General features: G+C 46.5%; 1 protein-coding gene across 1 annotated transcript in view; it reads left to right on the top strand.

Moving 5' to 3' along the window:
• Window positions 1-25,705, top strand: part of LOC126527647 (uncharacterized) — a 259,964-nt gene that overhangs the window by 176,908 nt on the left and 57,351 nt on the right. Inside the window, exons 2-4 of the mRNA XM_055068917.1 lie at window positions 9,354-9,580; window positions 11,531-11,775; window positions 15,867-16,027. Of these exons, the coding sequence (XP_054924892.1) occupies window positions 9,354-9,580; window positions 11,531-11,775; window positions 15,867-16,027 (633 nt within the window). The remainder of the gene's footprint in view (window positions 1-9,353; window positions 9,581-11,530; window positions 11,776-15,866; window positions 16,028-25,705) is intronic.

The following is a 25,705-nucleotide window of genomic DNA, read 5'->3' as shown; positions in this document are numbered from 1 at the left end:
CGAGCCACGTTTCTTTCCCATTATAACGTGGATTTATGTTTTCAATTATTGAATAAAAGTGGCGAAAAGACGGCTCAGGTATCGCGCGGCAAATATCTCTATGTGCATAAGCGGCCAATCCCGTGACGTTCTATTTGTGCACTCGGTTCCTGATGTTTTTGTTTGTGTTTTAGTGCAGTACACACTTTTCTGTTATGGGCTTTTTCTAACTTACGATGTGCTGATACACTTTAAATCACTTACAGCCTCAAAAGTGAAAAAGGATGTAAATATGTCCATAACTCAGACCCTTAGGGTGTCTGTTACATAAATCACACCCTAAGGGTCTGAGTTATAGACACATTGATAACCTTTTTCACTTTTAAGGGTGTAAATTTGCTCTGCTTTATCGCTTATGGCTAAGGGTGGCCTTCACGAAATCTTACTCATTTCGCATTTGTATAGCCGACAACGCTCTCTGCAATGCCTGTCTCTGCGAGGAGAGGCTAGAACACATTCTGTGCGACTGTCCTGAATATAAGGTTCAGAGACAGTCCCTGGCGTCCGTTCTAGCGCACCTTGACAATAGACCATTGTCAGGTGCAACTATTTTCACATATCGCCGACAGAATGCATCACAGCTGAAGGCGACGAAGGGACTACTTCGTTTTTTTAAAGAGACGGACTTGGACAAGTGGCTGTGACAGTGACATCACGTGCCGCGCAAGGGTGACGGACGGTAACTGACGATGGGCGTGCTGTGTTATGTGCTCTTTCCCTCGCTCCTCTCCATCTTTCATCCCCAACATGTATTTATCCGACACATTGAGGAAACTAGACGATCGTCCTCTGAGTGAACAGACAATATTAGAGCACCGTCCCGACCGATCATCGGCTCAGAAGGCAATGAATGCACTTTTGTGTTTTCTCAGAACTTCTGGTTTGCTCGAGCGACTGGTTTGCTCGAGCCGTATACGTACCTACACCTTCTCTCTCCCTTCTTTCTCTTCCCCTTCTCCCTTCCCCCCGTGTAGGGTAGCCAACCAGACTATTGACTGGTTAACATCCCTGCCTTCCTGTATTCTTCTCTCTCTCTCTCATCCCCAACATGCCGCACCCATGTGTAGGGTAGCGAATCGGTTAAGCTAAACTGGTTAATCTTCCTTCCTTTCCTTCTCCACCTTTTCCTTCCTTCCAGCAGACACGCTCACTCGCAAAGAAAGCTTCGATTTAAAATTATTAATATCTTTGGGCGCCCGGTTATTAAAGGCGAGGTCCTAGTACACGTGGTTGAACACGGACCTGAACTCTCTACAATCAGCCTTATTTCTCCCTGTTGTTGAATAAACTACACAAAAGAGTCACCATCATCGTTTCCGCTGCCACCGTCTATGTCTGCGTTGTTTCGGAATCGCCTGAACCGTGGTAGATACAAGGACCAGCTTATCCTTCATAATGAATGTTTCCGTTCGTAAGCGTGCGCAAATAGCCTGTTTTCTACAGGCAAATCAATTTTCCTGCAAAGCAGCAAACCGGCAGTCTTTCTGGTTGACGTTCCGTCCCAGTGCGCAGGTGGTTTCTCTCCCCTTCATTACCTGTTCATATTTCCATGACCCTTCTCCGCGAGCGTTATCCTGATTGCCCCCTTTATGTACCCAGTCTGAGCTTCATCTCTTTGTTGATTATGACCTCCGTCAGAGAAAATGGCGTAAGGTCAGCCGCGAAATGTCATAGGTCTCCTTTATTGAAAAATCAGTGCGGTTATTTTCTTTTTTTCGCTCTATACTTCGTGGAGGTAGGTACGGAAAGCTTCGCTTTTAAAAACGTGCGGACATCGTATGCTTATTCAATAGCCCCACATACCTAAACATTGTTTGTAAGCATGCTGCTGCTCTAAACGGTGTATCAAGTATTTGCTCTATCGAAAAGCTGCACAATGTGTAGCATTAACGCGAATGCATTTTTCGAAATGCAACTATCTATGTAGTTTGAAAGCAAGAAAATGCATGTGATATACATACATAGCACGGTCGATTGCCTTTATAATGAAGCGCTTGGGGACTGTGAAACAATTCGTAACACAGGTGAATTCGTTGTAAAGATCACTCACCACACTGCTTACAATAGAACCGGTACAGAATAATTAGTTCGTGATACAGGCCATTTTGTTGTGGAGGCGCTCTCACTGTATTGGCTTTTGTTTTGCATCTTTTGTTTCTTATCCTCAGGCTCTTTCATGTTGCTCTAAACGTTTAAATGGTGGTGCAGCTAGGTGGTGTAGATAGCGAGTGAGCAAGTGGTACTCGTAAAATTAGGGGAGCTCGTTGCGGTACCTTAAAGCAGGGTGGAGGAGCAGACAAGACTTCGTATTAAACTACAACGGCAAAGTATAATTGCTCCAACCTGGCACCAACTAAACAATATATAATTTCGCAGACGCATTATGAGTATTCATAGAAAGTCATTCCACGCGTCCCATTTTCGAACGGTAAGTCAGCTGGAAGTGTACTCGAAGTAAGCATAACCAGATAACGCTGCATCAGGCCATTTCTTTTTTTCGTTATACAGCTATAATCAAGAAAAGACTAGAAGATCGCAAAAGCTCGAAATGTAGAGTTTGCAGCAAATGCTTTACCTCGCTCTCGCGAAGTTTCGCTTGCATAGAATAAACGTAAACGTCCATCTTAAATGCGCGTTCTCGTTTCCTTTAGGGGCTACGTTGGCAGAAAGCATCGTTGACAAAGCATAAACGTCAGACGACATCTGTTACGCACTATAATATCTTCTTCTATGCAATTTGCGTCGTCTGCTGCCAAGTCTCTTGCTACTAACTTGGAAGAAAAGCAAGACAGTACTTATCCCGAAGGCAACCATGGCTGGCGTGCTGATGTCGCGCTCGTAAATAAAAAAAGAAGACAAGGAAGGCTTGCAAAAAGTGAAAATATTTGCACGCAGAAGGAATCTGCACATAGCCTGAAGCTCCGCTTTGCTCACACAGTCAGGATTGCGGATTCTTGAAAGCTCCAAGAAAGTAGAAGACGTCGTCGGCGACCAGAACGGCGTACTCAGAAGCGACCGCCACTGCGCCCTTTCCTAACCTTTTTGTGTGTGTGTGTGCGCGCGCGCAAGGCTCAAAGAGGCGCCTGAAATCACCGAGGCCTATATAGCGACTTCGTGATCACAAAAAAAAAAGACTTTAAAGAAAACGGGATGATAGGGAAACAGCTAGGGAGCACTGGCCGTGCGCTGCCGGCGGGTTTCGTAGAAGTTTGTTTGCATAACCGAGTACTTGAGAAATCAGGAGACGGAACAAACGAATGGAGAGAGACAGGGAGGTGAGGATCGAGAAAAGGAGCAGGAGACGCCAAGCAGATGACAAAGAGAACAAAATAAAAGAAATGTGACGAAACTGCTCCTTCTGTGCCGTGCTGTGTTTGCTTCCTCTGGCTCTCATTCCCGCCGAGTCCGTCTTTTTTTCTTTCTTTCAAAATGAGGTCGGTCAAGGGACGCGAGTCCCTGGAGGGCTTATTCCATGAATTATGCGCATCGATCACCTGTAAGAGCGCGAGAGGGTGAACAAACCTCTTTATAAGGGCCATCACGACTTCGGCCACTACCCACCTCTTTCGCAGGAAGCAAGCTTACATTATACCACAACGTGCGACGCCCCCTACCACAGCGACCTTTGTTTCTTCTGTCCACTGTCTGCTCGCTTCACAATTTTCTGATAGCTCTGTGACCGACTGACTTGCCTTGCGGTTATGAGGGCCGTAAATAAAGGGGGGCGGGAGGGGATAAGTGGGAGGAGAATAGCAACAAAAATTTGATTGCTTTTGTTTTGAAGAGGTGACACACACCTGTCCTCTAGCGTTCCATTTCACGTCTCGTTCAAAACGAAGGGCCACGGGAGTTGTCACATGAAAAATCCGGGCCAGGCTTCGCAAGGAAATCCACCTTCGTTGCTTCAAAACCGAAAAGAGATGGCATTAGTAGCCACCTCTCGTGGCTTTCATGAAGGGCTACCTATCGTACCCGAATAGTGGTCGTGCAATCCAAGCAGCGCTTGCCATCGAAAAAATCAAGAAAGAAAGATAAAGAAAAGTATAAAGGTAACAGAAAAGATGCGCCTCGTATTTCAACCCTTCAACCTCGCATGGGATTAGTTCTCCTGCGTCGTGAGGTTTCTTTGCCAGCGAAAGTTCACCCCGTATTGTGAATGAGGCAACCCATGATCTTAAACAATAGCAAAGATTTTTTATTATGGCTTCAGTACGAAATTTATGATTTTGGGATAGCAAACATTAACGTATCCTACCTTTACAAGTTCTCGCTTCTAAAATAACAGAGACAAAAAAAAGGCAAGGATGGATGAATGAGCGAGGAATCTAGCTGCAGCCCTATTGTTTTCTACTCCCGATACACCTGCGCTTCTGAAATTTACCTTCGATACCTATAATAGATTAGAAAGAAAGAGAGCGAGAGGGAAAGAGAGATGTCCCCACCCTTGATTTGCTATTGGCTGTGACTCTGTCGAAGAATAGACATTACACCATTGGCTGGTGGTGTTCTTTATTTCACACTTGAGCTCACACCTTTCTACCCAAGTACGTCACTTCTTCTGAAATCGTTCGTTCCTTTCGCGCAAGATTATTCCTACGATGGCGCGACGATAGCGTAACAATCATGACAACGTGACGAGAGAGAGAGAGAGAGTATAACCATCTTCATCAATAAGTGTAGCTCTGGAGAGGGGTCCTCATTCCTGAATACTTTCAGCTCGAGGCGAGTATGACGACGATCGAAGGAGCACGCTGGCATAACGGTGACTGTATGAAGACAACTTATAGACGACGACGGGATGATGAAGAAGTAATGACGACCAGGTAACGATGAGATAAGCCCGTTCTTAGTTTGCGTTTGCAATACAAGGAATATTGGTATAGTTTCGGTTTCAGGATATCGCTCACTTTAAAGAACAACACTTCACATATAAGACTAGTATATGTAAATATATATATATATCATTGCAATGAATAATTACAAATTATTGGAATTGAAAGTGGATGAATAAAAAGCTTGCATCAGGCAGGTGGGGAACGAACCAACGACATCGCATTGCGCGCGCGATGGCCGGATGTTTATATATATATATATATATATATATATATATATATATATATATATATATATATATATATATATACACGGAGCACACACAATGTATATGTGTGTGTCTACTTTCTGAGCAGAAAAAGTAACATCGCATGGCATCCGTAGCGCCTCCTACTGGCATCCGCCATCGCATACTCAAATTCCTCGTCGCGGTGACGTCACCTGCAACACGACACGACTGCCCGGATGCAGTGAAACCAGCGTTTCGTAACACGGCTTCTCCTCTTTCAAGCGCGATGGCGACACACAAAGGCATTTTCACCGCGTGGCCAACAGGCAACGCAATTTTTATGCCTTTGTTTGCTGATCTTGGCCCGAGGCACAGCGTTCTCTCCACAAGATCACCGGCGTGCGAAGCCGTTCTGAAGAAAACAAATCCACAAGCCTCCGTTGCCCCTGGCAACACGTCAGCCAAGTTGCTCTATACTACATAGCCGCACGGTTCGGACATGTCGCACAGCCTCGTCCGCTAGGTTGGCATCTTTTTTTGATGAAGATCTCCGCGTTTCTTTCAACATCTGCTCAGTCGCGCTCTCTATCCACACAGTGTCTGCCAACCAAACTGAAGACACGCCGTTGGTGCTGAAACATTCAAAGTACAACAAACGTGTAGTAAAGACCAGCCGACTCATGCTTCAGACGTGGACGATAAAGAAACAGGGTGCAAAAATGGAGGATGGAGTTATTGTGTTGAAATGAGAATGTTGTATCGAGTTGCTAAAGTTGAATGCATTTTCTGAATGTATAACTCACACACACACACACGCACACACACACGCACGCACACACACACACACACACATATATATATATATATATATATATATACCCAGTTTGCCACCTTTCATTAACTCAAAAGCTCCGCTGTGCCTTCTACGGCTTCTTCCAAACCACGCATGGCGCTATTAGACATGGTGGAATTGTGGGCTCCAGAAAAGCACGCTATGAAAAAGAACCATGTCTTATTTCGCTCGCTATGACCACATTTAAGTATCATTTCTGATCTATTTTCTCCTTGAGCTGGGAATGCATTGTCATTTTGACAGATATAAATTACTGTACTTTACCACCTCACTCATCAACTTTATATTACCAGTGTTTCGCGCACTATACCATGCTGTCTTTGAAACAGGTGGTCGAAAACCTCTAAAGCTTCTTTACAGGAGATTTTCGCTGATTGACTCAAACTGAGAAAGCTGTAGAGCGATAAAAGAAATGTGAATGTGTGTTTTTTTTATTTTATTTTATTTCCACATACTGTCAACCCCATGGGGGTTATTACAGGAGTGGGAAACAATTTTGACGCATATGTACATTTACAATCCTGGCTTGAGAAAATACAGTATAGGTGGGAACACACACAGAGACGCGAATAATATCAATAAGTACAAGAGAGGACTGCCTTCTCGGCAAGCTCAACAAATTTGGACAACGTTGTTTGCGCGGTAGCACACGGGTTCAGTTCATTCCATTCTCGCACAGCTTGTGGGAAGCAGGAAAACAAAAACGCGTTATTATTGCAACAGAACTCTTCTAGTCCATGTGGGTGCATCTGTCGAGTTTGGCGGGTGGATTTAAGGTTTATAAAGTCCGAGTAGTCTAGATTAAATGAGTTGTGAAGTAACATATACAAAAATTTCAAACGCTGTAGTTTCGCTCGGCTTGCCAGCGTGTGAAGGCCAGCGCATTGTGATAGCTCAGTTGGTGAGTCGGTACGCTTATAGCGGTTATAAAGAAAACGGACGGCTTTCCTTTGAATCATTTCGAGTGTGTGGATGTTATTTTTCGTGCGCGGAAACCAGACTATATTCGCATATTCTAAGATCGTCCGAATAAGTGTGACATAGGCAAGGTATTTAGTTTCAAATGTAGAGTGACAAAAGACTCTCTTGAGAAAGAACAGTGTTGCATTGCTTTCCTATTTACCTGTTGGATATGCGCAGTCCATGTCAAGTCAGACGAAATGATCAGTCCTAAGTAACGATGCTCGGAAACACTTGGGATGATGGCATTAATTGAATAAGAATAATATATTTTCGTTTTTTCTTTGTAACTGTCATTGAAACCGTTTTTTTCTGTATTGATGGACATCTGCCAATCCTTGCACCATTGCCCAATTTTACCTAATGCGTTATTGAGTTTAATTTGGTCATCAATGTTCAGGACTTCTTGGTGAAGCACGCAGTCATCTGCGAGCAGCCAGATTTTAACATTAACTACTTTCGCGATATCATTTATGTAGAGTAAGAATAGGAGGGGAGCCAGAACAGTGCCCTGAGGTACACCGGAAACAACTGGAACAGAATCAGAAGAATGGTCTCCAAGATGCACAAACTGCTTCCTATTGGACAAATAATCACGTACCCAGCAAGTCACTGGCCCATCTCCGAGTATGTTCTTAAGTTTGAAATTTAGTTTCGCGTGAGAGACCCGGTCAAAGGCTTTTGATAACTCTGTAACGTTTTCGTAAGTTTTGTAACGTATGCGGCCGCGCCTTTTCATTAAGAATAAGAAAACATCAAGTTTACTTGAATAATACCGTGCTTGTTTCTCGTAATACCAGACGCGCCAGTAAATCTTCCTTTTATTCACACTTTCGTTTTCTTCTTTACCGCTCATTTTCGCTTCACACAACTTTTCTTTTCTCTAGTGCGATATCGCTCCATTACTGTATCGTCTGCTCAGCCACCTTTCTGATCGTCTGCTATCGTCATGCCAAAGATGATTAGTGTTGTCCCTGTTACAAAGGATTAGGCTCTTGTTATTATCGTTAGCTTTCCTTCGCTGATGAATTTCGTGGCATCTATTCCACTTTGTCTACGTCGTCTGGTTTTTTCTATTTTCGTCTTTTGCTACGCTAGCAGAGAAAGGGACAGGCGTGGCTGCATTAGTGCAGCTACGCTTGTTTGAGCCACGGTGCTTGAACGAGCTGAGTTGGAAGGCAAGTCTATGCCGCGGGGCAAGCTGCTCAAAGAAAACAAAATACGCTGCCTTCTCTTTGTACGCGTGATGCATAGCTCTTAAACATTTAGTCAGAAATACACTTACAATTTCGTTTACTTTTCCACGCCATCAATATTTTAGACACTTTTATGCGCACACAGGCAGGAGGTGGCTTGCTTCCTTCGGGCACCTGTATCTGATGCTCTTGATTTTCTCTTTCGTGTTGTTCGTCTGCTAAGAGCGCCGTTTCAGGCTCCACTCGAGTGTACACCACGGATCTTGCAACTCCTGGAGCAGCAGAGCTGCCCTGCATTATTTATCTCACTTGCCGTTATTTTTTCCTGAGCTCCCGTGGTTCTTTTCATTCATGCACTTACTTTGGAGAGCCTGTGTCGTAAGCGTTGCCTTTCACTGGTTGCGTAATTTGACCACGCCTGCGCTCCCGTACTTTTTTTTTTGTAAGCGTGGCAACACTAATGGACATAAAGCTGGATATGGTGCGTCTGTCAGTCCGCCCCTTCTGCTAGGACGTGAACGTCCAGCCACTCACTTATCCCCAGCTTCTGATTCAGCATAGGACGAAGAAAAATTAAAAAAAAGTCTCACGCCCCTAGCGACTGCGCCATTATCAGCGTAGGTTTAGTTCGATATTTCGGCTATGGCGCGACACGGACCGGTGCTGTATCCTCTACACACACAGATCAATACACCGTTTGACATAGTGGCTTTGGAATTACGCTGACTGAGCTTGAGGGTGTGGTATCAATTTCCTGCCGCGGAGGCCGCATTTCGACGGGGGCGAAATGCAAGGACGCCCGTGTACATTGCACTGCATGAATGTCAGAGGTCTACAGGTGGCGAAAATTAACCCGGAGTTGTTCCCCCACTACGACGTGCCACATAATTTAGGCGTTTGTTCTTTCACGCAAAACCACAGAATTAAAAGGCGAATAAGGCTCAGTTAGGAACATTAAGATAACTATAGCACTCCCCATAAATCCAGCGTTGGTTGTACGGTGGGAGGCTCACGTGTCTTCCCACCTTTCGACAGGCGCCTTGACGATCGCATTCCGGCACAACAGCACCAGGCATGCGCTGTCAGCACTGTTGCGACGTAGGTCTTCATGTCATTATACGTCAAACATGGCGGTTCGACACACTACTACGATTCTGTTCTCTCTATTCCCCCCCCCCCCCCCCCCTTTTTTTTTGTCACCCTGACGGGTTACTCATTTTCCTTTTTTACGCCGTTAACGCAGGCGTGCTCGTGTTCTGGTCCCCCTTCCACGACCCTCGGGTCCACGAGAACGCCCCGGTGGGTGTCCACGTGACCACCGTGCGAGCGCTAGACGAATCGGCGCCCGGCAAGCCCGTCGCCTACAGCCTGCTGGACGTCAAGGACTCCAGCTTCTTCCACTTGAACCACGTCACGGGAAACCTGACGACAGCGCGGCCCATCAACCGGAAAGTCGGCGATAAGTACGAGGTGAGTGGGAAGCCGTGAGTGGCAGGACATGCGAAACAGGGCTACGCTGCTAAACGAATTGAAAGCGCGGCGTGTGTAGTGTATCTGCCGCGTCACTCGTTTGTCACGTATCGGATGCCCGGGGCCTTTCATACGGCGCCTGTACCCGGGGACTTTCGGTGCTACGTGTCAACAAGCCCGTCGCACAAAAATTGCCCCGAAAAGAGCTTTGTTATGACGCAGTAAATGTACCAGCAACAGCGAATGCAATTTAAATGAAGAAGTGAGGTTTAAAAGACGTGCTGCCCTACAAATTGTCACTGAGGTAGACTGTGGCGAAGAATATCCTGTCAATTTTGTGATTCGAAGATGGCACCAAAACTGCGCCGTTTCCCGTGCTACTCGTGAGCAAGTTATACGCGTGGGTCAGGTGTTTGGTATGCCAGTATAGATATATATATATATATATATATATATATATATATATATATATATATATATATATATATATATATATATATATACATGTACCACAAGAAGCAAACATGCACAGGGCTATGCAGCTGCGTACGACGCTGTTCAATCATATACGAAGCTCTAGGTTCCCCGCCCTAAACACAATGATAAGCATTCGCGCACTTCTCGCTGCGAGGTGTTGAAGTGGGGCGGACGCTCTTTGGGCACACTTGGCCCTTCTGCCACAATGCACAAAATTCATCATTGAAGTGAGGTAGCCAGCGACTTCATTTTCTTTGTCTGCCGCTGCCTCTTCCATGCCTAATAGGGCACGAAAGCAGAGAGTTGCGCGGCCACCTAACGCTCCCTATAGGCACAACCACACCAAATCACCACCTGTAGCTGCAACTGGGAGGAACTCCACTCCAGGGTGCGTGGAACAGGTTAAATTTAGTGCAAGAATGGCCCCCACGCGCGGCTATTTTCGTTGCTTGGGTTACGATACTAAGTGGTGTCTTATGGTGCTACGGACGTGCGTAAACTGGCTCACCATAGTTGAGAATGTGTCGTGACTGTTCACGCTTTCTCTGCGCGTGAGCCTTGACGGTAAAATAAGTTTTTCTTGCGGAGTGTTTTTTCCTTTTTCTTGTTACACGTAGGCCTATACCGCGATCCTTCTATGAAAGTCACCTCGAAAAACTCCGCTTATGAAAACATCAAACAGTGCAGCGTCAAAGCGAACGGTGATTTCGCTATTTAAAAGTGAAAGCTGCGTACGTGCTTGTTTCTACTTTGGCCCTCGTCTTCTAATCTATGTTTATTGAATTTTGTTGTTCCCTATATAAACCAGGTAGCACAACTCCTGCGACAGCATCACTTTCGCCAAAAGAAAAGTTTTTCTGCCGTCTTTGTGATGTCGCTGCCGGATTGACTATCTGCGTTCAGACTTCCTGTAGATATAATGATTGTCGGCACTCTTCTTTACTGTTGTCTTTAGTACAACAACAACAAGAATAACATCAACTACTACTGTTACTACGACTCCTAAAGCTATACTACTACTGCTACTACTACTGAAAATACTGTGTCTGTGTTTTCCTTCCTTTCGTCTCTGTTGTTTCACGCCAACCACTTAAAGATGCAGTTACCAACACGCCCAGCAAACTACACGTCCGAAGTTACTACTACAACAACAACTACTACTACTACTAGTACTACTATTACTACAACCTCATTTTTTGTCGAGCCATTGCGTCAAGTCAACCCTAACTGAGGTATCTATTACGATGACCGTCATTTACGATTGAGCTGTAGAAAGAACACGAATAGAACGGCATTATAAAATCGCGTTATAAGAAGGCTTTAAAAGATCCATCTTTATAAAATACTTCAACGTCAACTATAAATGTGTTACACGCGGTATTTTCTAGAGCGGGAGACCGATAACCATATCAATTCAAATTCTGAAATGATGACGACCCTTGGCTTGAGCTCAACTCCCACCTTGCTGTGCAGGTGATCGTGGCCGCCGTGAGCCAGGGTGTGACCGAGGTGAAGACGATGCAGATCGAGGTGACCGTGCCCAACCGTTACCCGCCCCGGTTCGAGCACCCGGTGTACCGCGCCGAGGTGCACCAGACACGCACCCGGCCCGGGTACCGGGTACTCCAGGTGCGCGCCCATGACCCGGACCCGGTGCCGTACAACGCCGAGGTCTACTACCGCCTCGAGGCCGGACCGGAGTCTACGAGGGCGCTTAGGTAAGCTGGCATTCTTCGAAAATTCATGAAGGACATCTTGTAGAGAATATCGGATCTGCGGAACTACCATTGGTGAAAGACCATATGTGACCTTTTATTGTCTATATAAACACGTCTTAGAGAACGTCGCACTGCACCATCTAAAATAACATGCTAAGATTAACGAGTAACTTAGAGAATTTGGCCTGCGATGCCGTGTAAATATATTCTAACCACCAGCCGTACTACGCACTTAAAACTTTGTATCTAAATAAGTTTTACCCCCAGACACACCAGAAAGCTACGCAGATGAGCTCAATACATGAAGCGTGTTTCTTATGTTTGAAGCTTTGAACTGATTAACCTCTCAATTAACCCAACTCAATGTTCGTTGTGCCCCAGCTACATATCGACGCATATGCATATTCATTCCAACCTCGAGCTGTAAGAGACTGGAACGCGCTGCCACCAGCGGTTATGCAGTGCACCTCAGCTGAAACCTTCGGAAAATGCACAATGACGTCATTACAAACCTGAATATTGATGTTTGCTTCCATTCTTGTGCATACATATTTTTTATTTAAATTTTATTCATCAGCTACTAGATACATCACATATCGTCTGTTGTATGAATTCGAGTGTTTTTCATGAATTAGAAGAGGGATTGCCAAAATATTATATTACTCTTAAAATGATTAGTTTATCTGTTTTCTATCAATGTCACGTTATTCAGGTAATTTCGAAATGAATTGCTGGAGTATTATACTACGGTACAAATTCTGTCTATTTTCTATGACTGACACTTCGATGATGTAATTCACTGTTGTAACACCCAGTCTGTATTTTTTAGCTACTGTTCGAATTACCACTTTTACCCGCATTCTATGACTGAAACTTAATCGATGTAGTTTACTGTTGTAATACCCAGTTTGCATCTTTGACAACTTATTATTGTTGTATCACGCAGTTTTATATTTGTGATGCCTTAAATCCCGCTCCGTAGCGGCCTTATGGCCAACAGTATCGGGCACAAAAAAAAGTATGCTGTCGAGCATGCTACCACTTGTCATGCAATCGTACATATCTATGGCTATGTCACGTGATCTATGTAATATGACGATGACAATCGTACTCCAGCGAACAAATGTTAAAGCACGATTAACTTGGGCGATCGCGCAGTCGGGTACAACGTCACACAATTCCTACGTAGCACGCTACAAGGAAAGTATTGGTGGCCGCGGGTCCATTCCGGAGATCGCGCATTCTAACACGACAATTCAGAGCAGTAACTTTCACGAGGTAAAGAAGTCGAGCAAGTAACACCCAGGCGCACACGCAGAGCGTTTCGAAGACCATGCTGGCTTTGGAATTGTGGCCTAATGTTTACGACACCACGCTGCTGTGCTCCCGACAGCAGAGATTGGGTTGCACCGTCAGCCCCACAGCATTTCCTTCCGAAGTGAAGCTGTCTTGCCGAGCTGGAGGCACTTCTTCGTGCATGTCTGGCCTCTAACGCCGGACGCGTTTAAAGGGTTGGTGGCGCCATCTAGGAACGCTGCAGCGAAGAAGTAGCTCACGAGTTTAGCATTTGAAGCATAGAGCTTTATACACTAATTACTACAGGGAACTGTGGCACTAGTGTGTAACGAGAGTTGCTGGTTTCAGCCACCATGCCGAACGGTAGTTAACACATCAATTTGCCTCAACAGCGTCCTTTCGGCTGCACACGGCTTTGTGATCTTGCAAACTCATCATTTTCAACACAGTACGTCGTTATAAAGATTTATACAAATAATTATGAAATTGTCCGATGGCAGGGTTCGACCACAGGACGTCTAGCACACATGCCTAATATTGAGATCATTACGCCGCGACCGCATGCGTTGACAGGAGACATCAATCAATCAATCAATCAATCAATCAATCAATCAATCACACATGCCAATAGTGGACGCTAGGCGCGTTTCGATGCGCAGTTGCACTAGAAGAAACCGACGAATCACAAACACTACGGGTGCCACACGGCACTATGGATAATCACTGAAAATTTAAACAAGTATTATGCGTATGAAGTGCTCCATGTAAGTATGAGTATAGAATATCCATCATCTCCATAATTCACTGGAAATGAAATGATTTCTTCTTACGACTCGCTGCTCTTTAATACTTATATTTACACCACGAAAACCACACTTTATACAGACACGCGCCCCTGGTTCATGAGCTACTCACAGCAGGAATGCTTTGCTTTACGTAGATGTCAATTGTATATGAGTCTACCTGTGTTTTCTTTTTTTTAATCATTATTGCTATTAAAGTGAGGTGAGACAGGAACCTAGCTAGCTAACTACTTACGTACCTGCCGGCCCCAATGTGCCAAGGGTGAGGTAAAGAATGTTCCGCATTAAAATTACACTACTTGCAGCACTGCCGTTTAAGTGCAATGTTCTCAATGGAAGACGTTAGTTGAAAAGGCACTCATTGGCTGTAGGTACCGTGGCTTTACCGCATGACATAAGCCCTCAGGCCGAGCTGCGAAGAAAAAAAGATTGCCTTCTTCAAACCTCGTGCGTCAGATTTTTACTCTCGACTTTACCTCTATTAATAAGGGAGAAGATACTTTCTCTTTCCTTTGCTGATGCAAGGGTGACGGGAATTGTTCTGGGGTGGCGTATAACACTGCCGCTACAGTGCGGATAAAAGGCTCTATACGATGAGCTTTAAGACTTCACTTCTGCATCGTGCATCTTGTGACGGTGATGGGCGAGGCTTACGCTGCAGTTCTTCTACATTTAGCAAAGAATGCTACTTTAACTTGACTGCTCGTGCTTCGCTCTCCCCTATATATGCACTGAGTGCAGTGCGTTTCGGAGGGGAAGCTCTTACTGCCGATAACAGCTGCCTAGAAGGGATGAGGGAGCGGCTAGTGGGCCAATTCACCAAGACGTGTGCATAAGCCGATGCCGAAAACAGTGTTTCTTTGTCCACGCGTGCTAAGTTCGAAGTGTGTTTAGGCCAAACTAGAGTTGAAGGTCTTGAACGCAGAAGAGGCCAAAATAGTGCTGACGCGTGGAAATAACGCAAGGAAACAAATGTAGAAGATCTCACCAGCGTAACGTTTCACTGGGACATCTCTCTTTCTGCATTGTGCAATGTATACTGAGGTCAACGACCGGGGAAAAGACAAATTTTTTTTCTAATGTGTAACTTTAAGATCTACAATTGGATTAGTTGGTTGAAATGCTGCAGTTCTAGTATTAATTTACAGTTTTGTCTGATTTGAAAGTAGTGAGACTGATAGCACAATGCGAAGCTTCGGACGCGACCTTCCTCAAGCCTATGTCGAGAAGGAAATGTTATCGGCACTCTTCTCCATAGGCAGTGACCCTCGTCTATCATAGCGACTATGGAGGTTATGTCAGCGCGGGTTAAGGAGCGTGCCTTCCTGCATCGCTAATGTATCGCAGGAGTGAAAAAGAGAAAGAAGAGTATTATCATGAAAGTAATTGAGAGATGTAAAGAAGGTAGTGGGGTAGAATTAAATAAGGGCAACTGTAGAAGAGGAAGGAAAGGCTGAATGTTGATAGAAAAGGTTTTGGAGAAGTCGTTTGCAAAGTGTCACCATGCGCGTCCCCTGTCAAGGGAACGAGTAAGGACGCGTGATTTATTGAATTAAAGAACAATAATTTTTGTCATCTTCCCTGTGAAGCATTTCATCCCATTCCTTTGTACACAAATCAGGTAAGATACGATGCAAGGAGGTGAAACATGAAGTTGCATTTGTGCACTTTTATGCCTGGTAATGGGTTGAGCGTAATTTCTTCCCCATGATTTTATCTTTATCATTAAGGAGGGCTGTAGGTAAGTTAATTTGGTGTTTTGTATGGCCCACAAATTTTTTTCCTGAGCGCCTTGATCTTATCTTCTTTTTTTTGTAGAATCTGATGGGAAGTTAACATTGCGCTTGTTTGACTTTTATTGTATTTCATTGGCACTTATACATCGTTCTTCTTTTATTTCAAATGATTATGGACAGTGACCACATCTGCATTCATTTGAAGAAAACGCGAGCGAAGTTTCTATTTCTCAAGCATGCCTTCGTTCTTCACCAGGTACCTCGCCCTGGACGGCATCACGGGCGAAGTGATGCTGAACAGAAGCCTTGTCGATGTGGCGGACTCCACGATCGCCTTCACTGTCATCGCCGAAGACGGTGGCTCCCCCAAGCAGCAAGACCGGGCCCGCGTCGAAATCCTCGTCAAGACCATATCCGGTGAGTGCTACGCAGCTAGCCTCAAGTGCAACTATATACACTCGAAATATTTCGCCATTCAGCTCTGCAAAATATAGACTTTTCCATGGGAGCAAGAAAAAAAAATCACCGATGATTACGATACTCTCTGGTGCCAAACTTCAGCGCAGCTCTACACGTGCTTTCATTTCGCGATATATTCGCTGGCGCGGACAATCTGTCTCGTGCGGCACGTCGCAAACGGAGAGAAGTGTGGCGCGACAGCGTTGCTTACCTGGAGATTGCGAGAGGCAGCGCGTGCGTGACGCATAAGCGCGAGTCAAAGCAGCCGCCGCAGACAAACCTCCGCTCATGCAGCGCTTTGTTTCCATATATGGAATCGGTGACGCCATGGGGGGGGGGGGGGAGGTGAACAGACGACGCGCGCTACTCTGGCGCTATCTCGTAGCCATCGTCGCCGCAGAGCCCATCTTGCAAGCCAGTACGCTATTCTTCTCACGCTTTCGCCATGCCCTCTTCCTCCACTTTACTCATAGTGCTCTCTTCGCTGTGCCCGTTCACTCGGTTACGAGGGACGCCGACGCTGACACTCAGTGAAGGAACGGGCGCCTAAGATCTGCGCTCTAAAAGGCTCTAAACATACCAGGCGCGGAAAATCGGCGGTAACTCACTAAGAAAGACGATATCATTGAAATTATGTACACCCAACGGCCAGGTTGGAATCACTGTGCAACGTTTGACGATTTTCTGCTAAACTGCTCCTATTATGCACCGCGTTTTGCAGCATAGAGATTACGTGGCTGCAAGGCCAATCAGCTATGCGCGGAAACCCCACCATCCTCAGTAAGTGACCCACGCCACCAGAGATCACACTTTATCTTTGAGATGGGATCACTTCCCATACCACCATCACCAGGATAAGCGTAGTTTACTATTTTCCACTATCTCCAAGGCCGTCCCACCAGATACTCGGCAAGCAGCCGACAGAGCAGGCGCGCCAACCCTCGATTTAGGAGGTATAGAAAGCTTCGCGTTATTGGAAATTATGCACTTGAAGGCGCATATTAGTTGCGGCTGTCTCACTGACTGATTCGTAAGCAAAGCCGGCCACCGGGTACAGTTGTTGAGGTGAAACGAACGGAACCAGATATGAGGCGATTCGTCATACGAGTTCTCTCTCTTTAGGTTTTCGCTGGGGCGCCATGTGAGTAATTAGGTAAGAAATCATCCGTAGCAGATGCAGCCATGGTCAACAAATTCTGGGAGCGTCCGCCTCGACCGCGATTTAAAAAAATTATTACTCACAAAATATTGACAACACTAGCTACGCCAACGCCTTAAAGGGGCCCTGAACCACTTTTGTTGCAAATATAAGGACACTCCAGGCGCATTTCTGCCATCGGCGTCGCCGTCGCCGTGAGGTCCCATATAACGTCCAAGGGCGATAAAATCGTAGCGGCGCGCTCTACGCTGTATTCATCTTACATACTCATCTCAACGCAGCTCGGTATTATTATCAACGTTATGAAACTTGATTCGACTAGATTTAGCCCTTATCAACCCTCGTCGGTCATTATCAACCTTACCGAACGTGATCCAACCTTTATCAACTCATATCGATTCTTATAAACCTGGATGTCCAGCGAGGCTATTGCAAAAACACCACTACGATTGCTGAAGGGGTCATGCAGTGCTTTACTAATGGTAGGGATGCTTGTTTTGAGCTCGCTCTTTAACGGAACGTATGCTGTTCTGTGTGTTGTATATGTGATTTTAATGAATGTAGGCAGCATTCGCTTCAGTTTTGCTGAGCGCTTGTAGCCTCTGCCTTACGTGGGTATGAGCCATTGCATTCGTCTCACGTGACGGACGGACAAATTTCGCGTTGGGTAGGCTGGGTAGGCATAGAAATGCCTAAGCATTTAAAATTCTTCAAGCACAACTTACAGACAAGCTGCAGACATGATAGCTTCGGATAGTATTTCGAATATACAATATGCAGATTTGTATGAGAAAACGTAATTCAGTTACGCGGAAACTCAAAGACAAACTCCTTTCCAGCTGTCCTTTCAGGTCTGTCTGAGCGGCTGCGGTCGCCAGGTGGCGGTACTATTTTTGGATAGGCACGAGCCCACGAAAAAGGAAATTCTGTAGATACGACACATTGGGGGAACATCCTTGCAGCTATAGCTAGCTAGCTGTCCAGCTCCATTTGGGTCTCTTCCAAGAGTGACCAGCTGGACCAGCGGGCTTGCGTAAAACAAACAGTATACGTTTGACGCTGACCCATGCTGACGACATAAATATTTTTTTTAACCTAGAAAGAAACCGCACAACCTGGGGCGACAGCGAAGGCGGTACAATGTCTCGCAGTGTTGGTAGCGTTCAGCTCCGAGGAAAGGACTGGGTAATAAGTGCCGACCCCGAAGGTGGACGGGGGGTGCAGTTTAACACAACGTCAACAATGCGTTGGCTACCACGAAGCGAGAATACCGCAAACTGACTACGCTCCCGCTAGTGAGGCATGGAAGAAGGTAATTAATTCCGGTGGCCGAATCGGAGCTAGCCCGCACACAATTGCTCCAGTTCGTGCTATTTGGGACGTGTACGTACGTGCCAGTCGCGTCAAAGAAGTATAATACAGTCGAACGCTTTTATCAACGAAGTGCCTGCGACCTCTGAAACCACCCGGAAAAGCGGTGGTCCCGAGTTCGAGTACCGGACCAGGGCGAATATTTCTTCAAATCCGAGGCTTTTCTTTCGAGGATTCAGTATGGTTTTCCTTTGTAGCGATTGCTACGAACGGGTGGATGTCTGATTTTCCCTTTATTAATTCCTCCTTATACACTTCACTTTGTTGTAAAGTTTGCGCACCGCACAGCTTACGCAAGAGCGGAGGCAGAGTTCTTCCTTCGTTATACAAGTCATTTCGTTCCAGACGTGTTTGTTGTAGACGTGCTCGACTGTATTTGTGTCAACTTGAGCCAAGCATGCGTAACGTTCGAACATCGGGCTGTTGCGCCTGTGGCGTCTATGGCTCGACTACGACATATACAGTACGGTGCCATTGGAGCCGAATTGTACACGCTCAACCCTACGCGTTATCTCTCATAACCACTGGAGCCACTCTGGTAAACATTGTACGCGTCTGACAAATACTTCGACAATGCCTGTGAACGACAAAACCTGAATAATCTTCGCGAACCGCCTCAGTAGCAACAAAAACCTATTAGCTCAATATCTCCCAAGCAATGCCCTTAAAGACACAAACATGGTATTGAACGTCATATTTTGGGAGAAAATGCATTTCGAGAGCCGAAAAATATCACCGATGATTACGATACTCCGTAACGCGAAATTTGAGCGGCGCTCTATACGTGTATCGGTTTCGCGATATATTGGCTGGCGCAGACAATCACCTCGCGCGGCACGTTGCAAACGGAACGAAATGGGGCGCGACTGCCTCGCTAATCTGGAGATCGCGAGGGCCAGGGCGTGGTTAACGCATGGGTGCGATTCGCAGCAGCCGCCACAAACAAACTTCCGCTCATGCAGCCCTTTGTTTTCGTATGTCGTATCGGCCGAAGCACCTGCCGCATGCCAACGGTGAACAGACAACGGCGCTAAAACCGCTGAATGAAAAAGTAACGACTTCCTCCGAACTTTGCCGCTTTCTCTCTCGCCTGCCACGCCTCGCGAGAGTCGACCCTGCTATTGGTCGCAGCGCCGTGGTCACGTGCCAGCGCGCGCTCTTTTGGCCCGTAGCAGACGCCGGCGCCATACCCGGGTATCGAAATCTTGCTTCGGTTGGTTTCTGGCGGCGGAGTTTTGGCGGGCAGCGTTTCGCTGGCGCTGGCGCCGTTTACGTATTGCGGCATTGCCTAGCCTATGTTGTGCTTATGGGTGCAACAACCGAGAAGGCTAGGGGAAAATACTTTTCGCTATTGCATCCGCAAGAAACAACGCAAATTACCGGAAGATTTGGCTGCAGAGCATCGGCCGGGTAAACTTTGAAAATGCGCGGGACCCGCGCCTTTGTGAGGAAAGTTGCCGTTCATCAGAAGTCACTCGTATTTTTTCGGATAATTTGGTGAGAAGCGCGTCCGTCCGCACTCTTTTTTTCGCATTAAATAACTTTCGGCATGGTTGTAGTTGTAAACTACAACTCGCTGCTAGGAAAGCCGTGCTTCATGTTGTCTGAGCCTCGCCGTTCACGCTTCTGGTTCGGCAGGCTACATCATGATGTTGCGCACATTGCTTGGCCCTCTCGTTTTGTTGTAGTCGAAACCATTGCTAGGCTTAGACACGAAAGTTGCGCTTCATACGTTAGTTCGACCAGCCGTTCAGTGACTCCGCTGACGAACTCGAGACTGAAACGGTGGTTCTCGTCGTTTCAGACCCCGCTTTTCATGCTACTCGCGATGCAGGTCTATAGCCTTTATGTAGTGCGCATTGGTTCATGTATTTGTATTTGCGGAGTTGTTACCAAAGTCGGCAGTTACTGTGCCGAGGCACAGTAATGGCAGCTACATCTTGCACGCGCCATATCTGCGCGCATAATAAATCAGAACGCAGATATCCGCTAAACACAGCCGAAATTATATTGGGTTCAAAAATGTCGTGCAAATCTAAGCTAGTTGAAACATCTTTAACGGGGATAGGTCGGGTAACAGAAACCTCTAACGAAGGGGCGCGCAATGACCCAAACCGTTTTCAACGTTCGACGTTGATAGAATTGTTATGGCTACGCACACGGCAGGCTGACATATCAACAGTCCTTATTTTCGAAATTATTTGTGAAATGTCACGGCGTATATTTTATTCCGTGCCTTGTATGATTTCTAAAACAGTTGTGTCATACCAAATCTTAGCTTATTCATCTCAGGATCACTTCACCGAAGACCAGTTTGAAAACCCAATCCTTCGGAATTGCGGCATCAAGAAATTACGGCCGGATGCATTACAATGCCTTCTTGTAGTACTAGCAAACGTGCCTTTGACACATTACGGAAGTAGTACACCATCGTCGGTTCTTATAGAGCCGAGACCGCACGCCTGTGTTTTAAAAAAGCAAGAAGTAAATATCCACATACAAAGCGTATGTTGTTCCTATTTCTCTTGGCGGCTGATCAAAAGGCGCTGTTCGAGAAAAAAACACTCCATTAGCTCGCTCGAGCACACCACGTCCACCGTTGACACCGCCGTCGAAGCGATCGCAGTGGAAGGAGCTTCGATAAAGCAGTGCAACGTGGACACCGGCAGTCATAGGAGTAAGTAATTTATGAACCTCTCTTGTCATAAATGCAACAACGAAATCCTTCAGGCGCGCAGTGCTCTGCGTGCCAAAGGGGCGAACGTTGGGAGCGTCTGCTAACTGTACCCGGCCGAGGTGCCACCACCGTCAGCGCCCGGGAGGCGACGAGAGAAGAAGCGCTGGCATAGGAGGAGGAGAGAGGAGATGTGGTTACTTTTAGATCATTTAGTGGTTTTAGATGGCGCGCTACTCTGGTGCCGTCATGTAGAGGTCGTCGCCGCAGAGCCCGTCTTGCGCAGCTCTACGCTTTTCTTCTCACCCTCGTGCCGTAGTATCCTCCTCCTCTTTCCGCCTCATGCTATTTACTGTAGCCTCCTCCGTTTCCCTCCTCGCGCTCGCTTCGCTATCGCCGCCTTTCATCCCTCGCTGAGCTCCGCGTTCGTTCTTTCATCTTATTGTGACTCGGGGCCGAGGACGAGAGGCGGACTGTTGGAGCAGACGAAGAAGGAAAGGAAAAGCGTTATACAGTATGTACATCTATAGCAGAAAATAGGGTACATGTAGCCGTGAGAGCGCACCAGAGTGGCTGGTGGCGACTCTCTCTCTCTCTCTCCTAACAATGGGCCTGTCCTGCCTTAAATTGCTTTGGCGACCCATCGGCGGCAGGAACGAGGCAGGGAGAGGCAGAGGCCACCGGCGTTGCATTCCCCTTTCGACCGGCAGCGATCTTTGTGCGGCGCGCCACCGGATTCCTCAAGTCGACCTACGGGGAGAGGTCGGCAGTTTCGTGGAACCTTGAAGGCTCGTACACATCGCTGGGCGAGTTGGCCTAACATGACAATGTCAAGGTTGTCAGCAGGTGTTTAAAGGTCACCACAAGGCCAACCCCTTCAGAAGAACGAGAGGGGAGCATCCGTTGCCTCGATGATAGGCTTGCAGTGTGGCACAACAATTTTTCGCTGTGCACGTTCGCACGGTTACCAGAGCCGCCGAGGCACACCGACTCTCAACGCAGGAACGGGCATCCTAGAGCTGCGCTCTAGAAAAACCTTTCCTGGATCATTGCGCACTAGCTGCCACTATCCCTGTATTAGCGTTACCTGCTTTGTTCTCATATTGACAGGTAATAGTGCCGTCACAGAAGTATCACTCCGCGCGTTTCGCAGTGCAGTTGTTTTGTATCTGTGGCGCCTTATAACGAACAACTACTTCGTACATTACAAGTTCAACCAGTGGACATCAGGTTATGTCAAATCGCGTATTACTTGTGCACCCTTGTGCTTGCAATATGTGACGTATTATGTTTTGGTCGCGGGAGGAAGCGGTGTGCTTTGGCCGCTGGTTGAACAAACGTGTCACTCCGCTCATTAGGCGATAGATAACTCAAAACTGCGATGCCTTTCTTTCAATAATTACGCCATATTTTGTGACAAAGATATATAAGAGCCATGTTACGTTAAATTTCATGACTCATACCTGTAACTCTCGTTCATGTGTAAGGTCCTACTTTTTGGATGCGTGCGAAAGGAGTGGAAAAAGTCTTTCTTGCCTTGGCAACGTTGCCGGCATCGTACGAAACTAAGTACACAGCGTTTGAGAGGCGCTGGAGAGGATTAAGAGCCGAGAGGGCGTTGGGGGTATCCCCAGGGAGCCCTCGCTGGTCTTGCAAGATCTATAGCTAGGCTTAGAAGAGTTAGTAGGATAGCAAATCTGTGCAACGGGTTAGCTGCCGCTAGAGCATTGCGCTGCCTGTTGTGTAAACAAGAGCGCCAATTAAGCGTGATTCGTCATACTAAAGCGATGGCTTGTTCGTGGTCATACTTCGTGTAGAGGTGACCGCTACGCGGTGCGCACAGTTTAATGCGAGGTTTGTTTGCATTACCTGCGTGATTTGCTCCAGAATAAATCAAAACTGTGCGTCGTCACCGGCGTAACTAGGCAAACAACAACAAGAAAACCTGCATTTCGCAATAACAAAACAGTGCCATTGTATTCGGCTGTGACGGCAAAACACGGCGACCAAGGCGAACCGGCGAACACTAACGATAACAGATGGCGCCACCGCTTTGTTCCAGCGAAATGGACATAACTGTTTTTGGCGCACACCTTCGCTGAGGACGCGTACTTATGATTGCTTGCAGACAAAGCGGGTAGGGATTACATGGATATGTGTTATTATATCGGAAGCCCTGCGAAATGTCACCTTTGTGCGAAGCTTGAGTGCGAACCAGCCATCCGTTTAGCCGGAAGGTTGATGTGGACATGTAGCTGTCATTTACGCTACACTCTGTATATATCGATATAAAAAAAATTAAGAAGAGAGGAAAAGAGGATGAGGCCGTTGAGATTATCACCAGCGGAACTGTTTCCGCAATGCGTCTACGTATATCCCAAAAAATTGAACACCACAAAACTGCGTATAAATTCTTGTATGTTTTCTTATTTCTTTAGCGACGACGCACACATTTGACGTACCTTGAGAGAGAGAGAGAGAGAATGAGAAAACATTGCATTGGCAGGAAAAGTGGATGACGAACGTAGCATGGCTTACTTGTGTGCGCTTGAGACGCATGTAGCGAACGCTGGCATTGTGTAAGACAACGTCGTCGTCTGGGACAGTACTAGTATGCAAGCATGTAACTCAGGAGGGGCATGACAGCCATTCTGTACGAGTGAAACAACATGGCGCAGCGTCATTTTCTGTTGGATACCATGCTTGCAAGGACGGTCAAATTTTTTTCAGCAGGATACTTTAGATACCAAATTCCAACTGCACAGAGAAGGCAACGTACAGTCAGCGCAATTGCTGAAGCTTCTTTCGGCTGACAAGCAACAGCAGCTATCAAGAGCGCAATTGCTGAAGCTTCTTTCGGCTGACAAGCAACAGCAGCTATCAAGATAGATTAGATAGATTATGGGATTTTACGTGCGAAAACCACTTTCTGATTATGAGGCACGCGGTAAGGACTCCGAAAATTTCGACCACCTGAGGTTCTTTAACGTGCACCTAAATCTAAGTACACGGGTGTTTTCGCATTTCGCCCCCATCGAAATGCGGTCGCCGTGGCCGGGATTCGATCCCGCGACCTCGTGCTCAGCAGCCCAACACCATAGCCACTGAACAACCACGGCGGGTCACAGCAGCTATCAAGTAAATAAATATATGAATAAATAAATAAATAAATAAATAAATAAATAAATAAATTGGGGAAATGCAATAGCGTCAGGTAACTCGCAAACGAGATAAGCACGATCCTCATTTTCAATGCGCGAGCAAACGAGACGCTCGTTATCGACCCAAGCACCCCGAGGAGCACGAGCTTCACAAGCAGACGTGTCGCGTGATATACTTTGTGCGTTTTATTTGCTCAGTTTTATCGTATCGATTACTTCTTTTCCGGACGTAGCGCCGCTTCAGCGAGGGCGAGACTTATATTGGACGCGTCACCGTATAACGCCGGGTCGCGCGTTTACTTTCCGCTCCGCCGCTTGAGCGCGAAAAACGCCGAGCTCGACGGCCAATCATCGAATAGCGCGCCGGGTTCGTCGGCCCGTGTGTGCTCAGCACTCGGCCACTCCATTCGAGCCCTAAAGACCCGGATGCACAGCGCTCCTCTGCGAGAGCGGTGGGCGACGAAAGGCGAGAATTATTGAATTTTCCATCATCGGCGTGTTGCCACCCTTCTTCGTATGTGTAAGGTGAGAGGGGGAATTGGCGCGAAAGAGGAATTATAGTGAATATACCGACATTTCTTTAGGCGCATTTGTAGAAAAAAAGAAAAAAAAATTTTTTTCGCGATTTCTATTTTCGAGTCTTTCCTTCTCTCACGCGTCTCTTGTCAATCTGTAAATTAATTTTATTTTAATACTCGCCACGTACAAGCAACTAGAAGTCCGCTAAGGCTGCCAAATATGTAATCACACTTTCTTACTGCAATCATCATCATCGTCATCATCATATTTTATGTCCACTGCAGGACGAAGGCCTCTCCCTGCGATCTCCAATTACCCCTGTCCTGCGCCAACCGATTCCAACTAGCGCCCGCGAATTTCCTAATTTCATCGCTCCACCTAGTGTTTTGTCGTCCTCGACTGCGTTTCCCTTCTCTTGGTACCCATTCTGTAACCCTAATGATCCAACGGTTATCTGATCTGCGCATTACATGACCTGCTCAGCGCCATTTTTTTCTCGTAATTTCAATCGGAATATCGGCCATACCCGTTCCCGTTGCTCTCTGATCCAAACCGCTCTCTTTCTGTCTCTCAAGGTTATGTCTAGCGTTCTTCGTTCCATCGGTCTTTGTCCGGTCCTTAGCTTGTTCTCAAGCTTTTTTGTCAGTCTCCAAGTCTCTGCCCCCTATGTGAGCACCGGTAAAATGCACTGATTATACACCTTCCTCTTCAATGATAATGGCCTATTGCGATATTCAGGCTCAGGTACTTAT

Source organism: Dermacentor andersoni, chromosome 9 (assembly GCF_023375885.2).
Source record: "Dermacentor andersoni chromosome 9, qqDerAnde1_hic_scaffold, whole genome shotgun sequence".
Taxonomy (NCBI): domain Eukaryota; kingdom Metazoa; phylum Arthropoda; class Arachnida; order Ixodida; family Ixodidae; genus Dermacentor; species Dermacentor andersoni.
The sequence above is the reverse complement of the archived record's forward strand: the minus strand, read 5'-3'. Positions and strand labels throughout refer to the sequence as shown.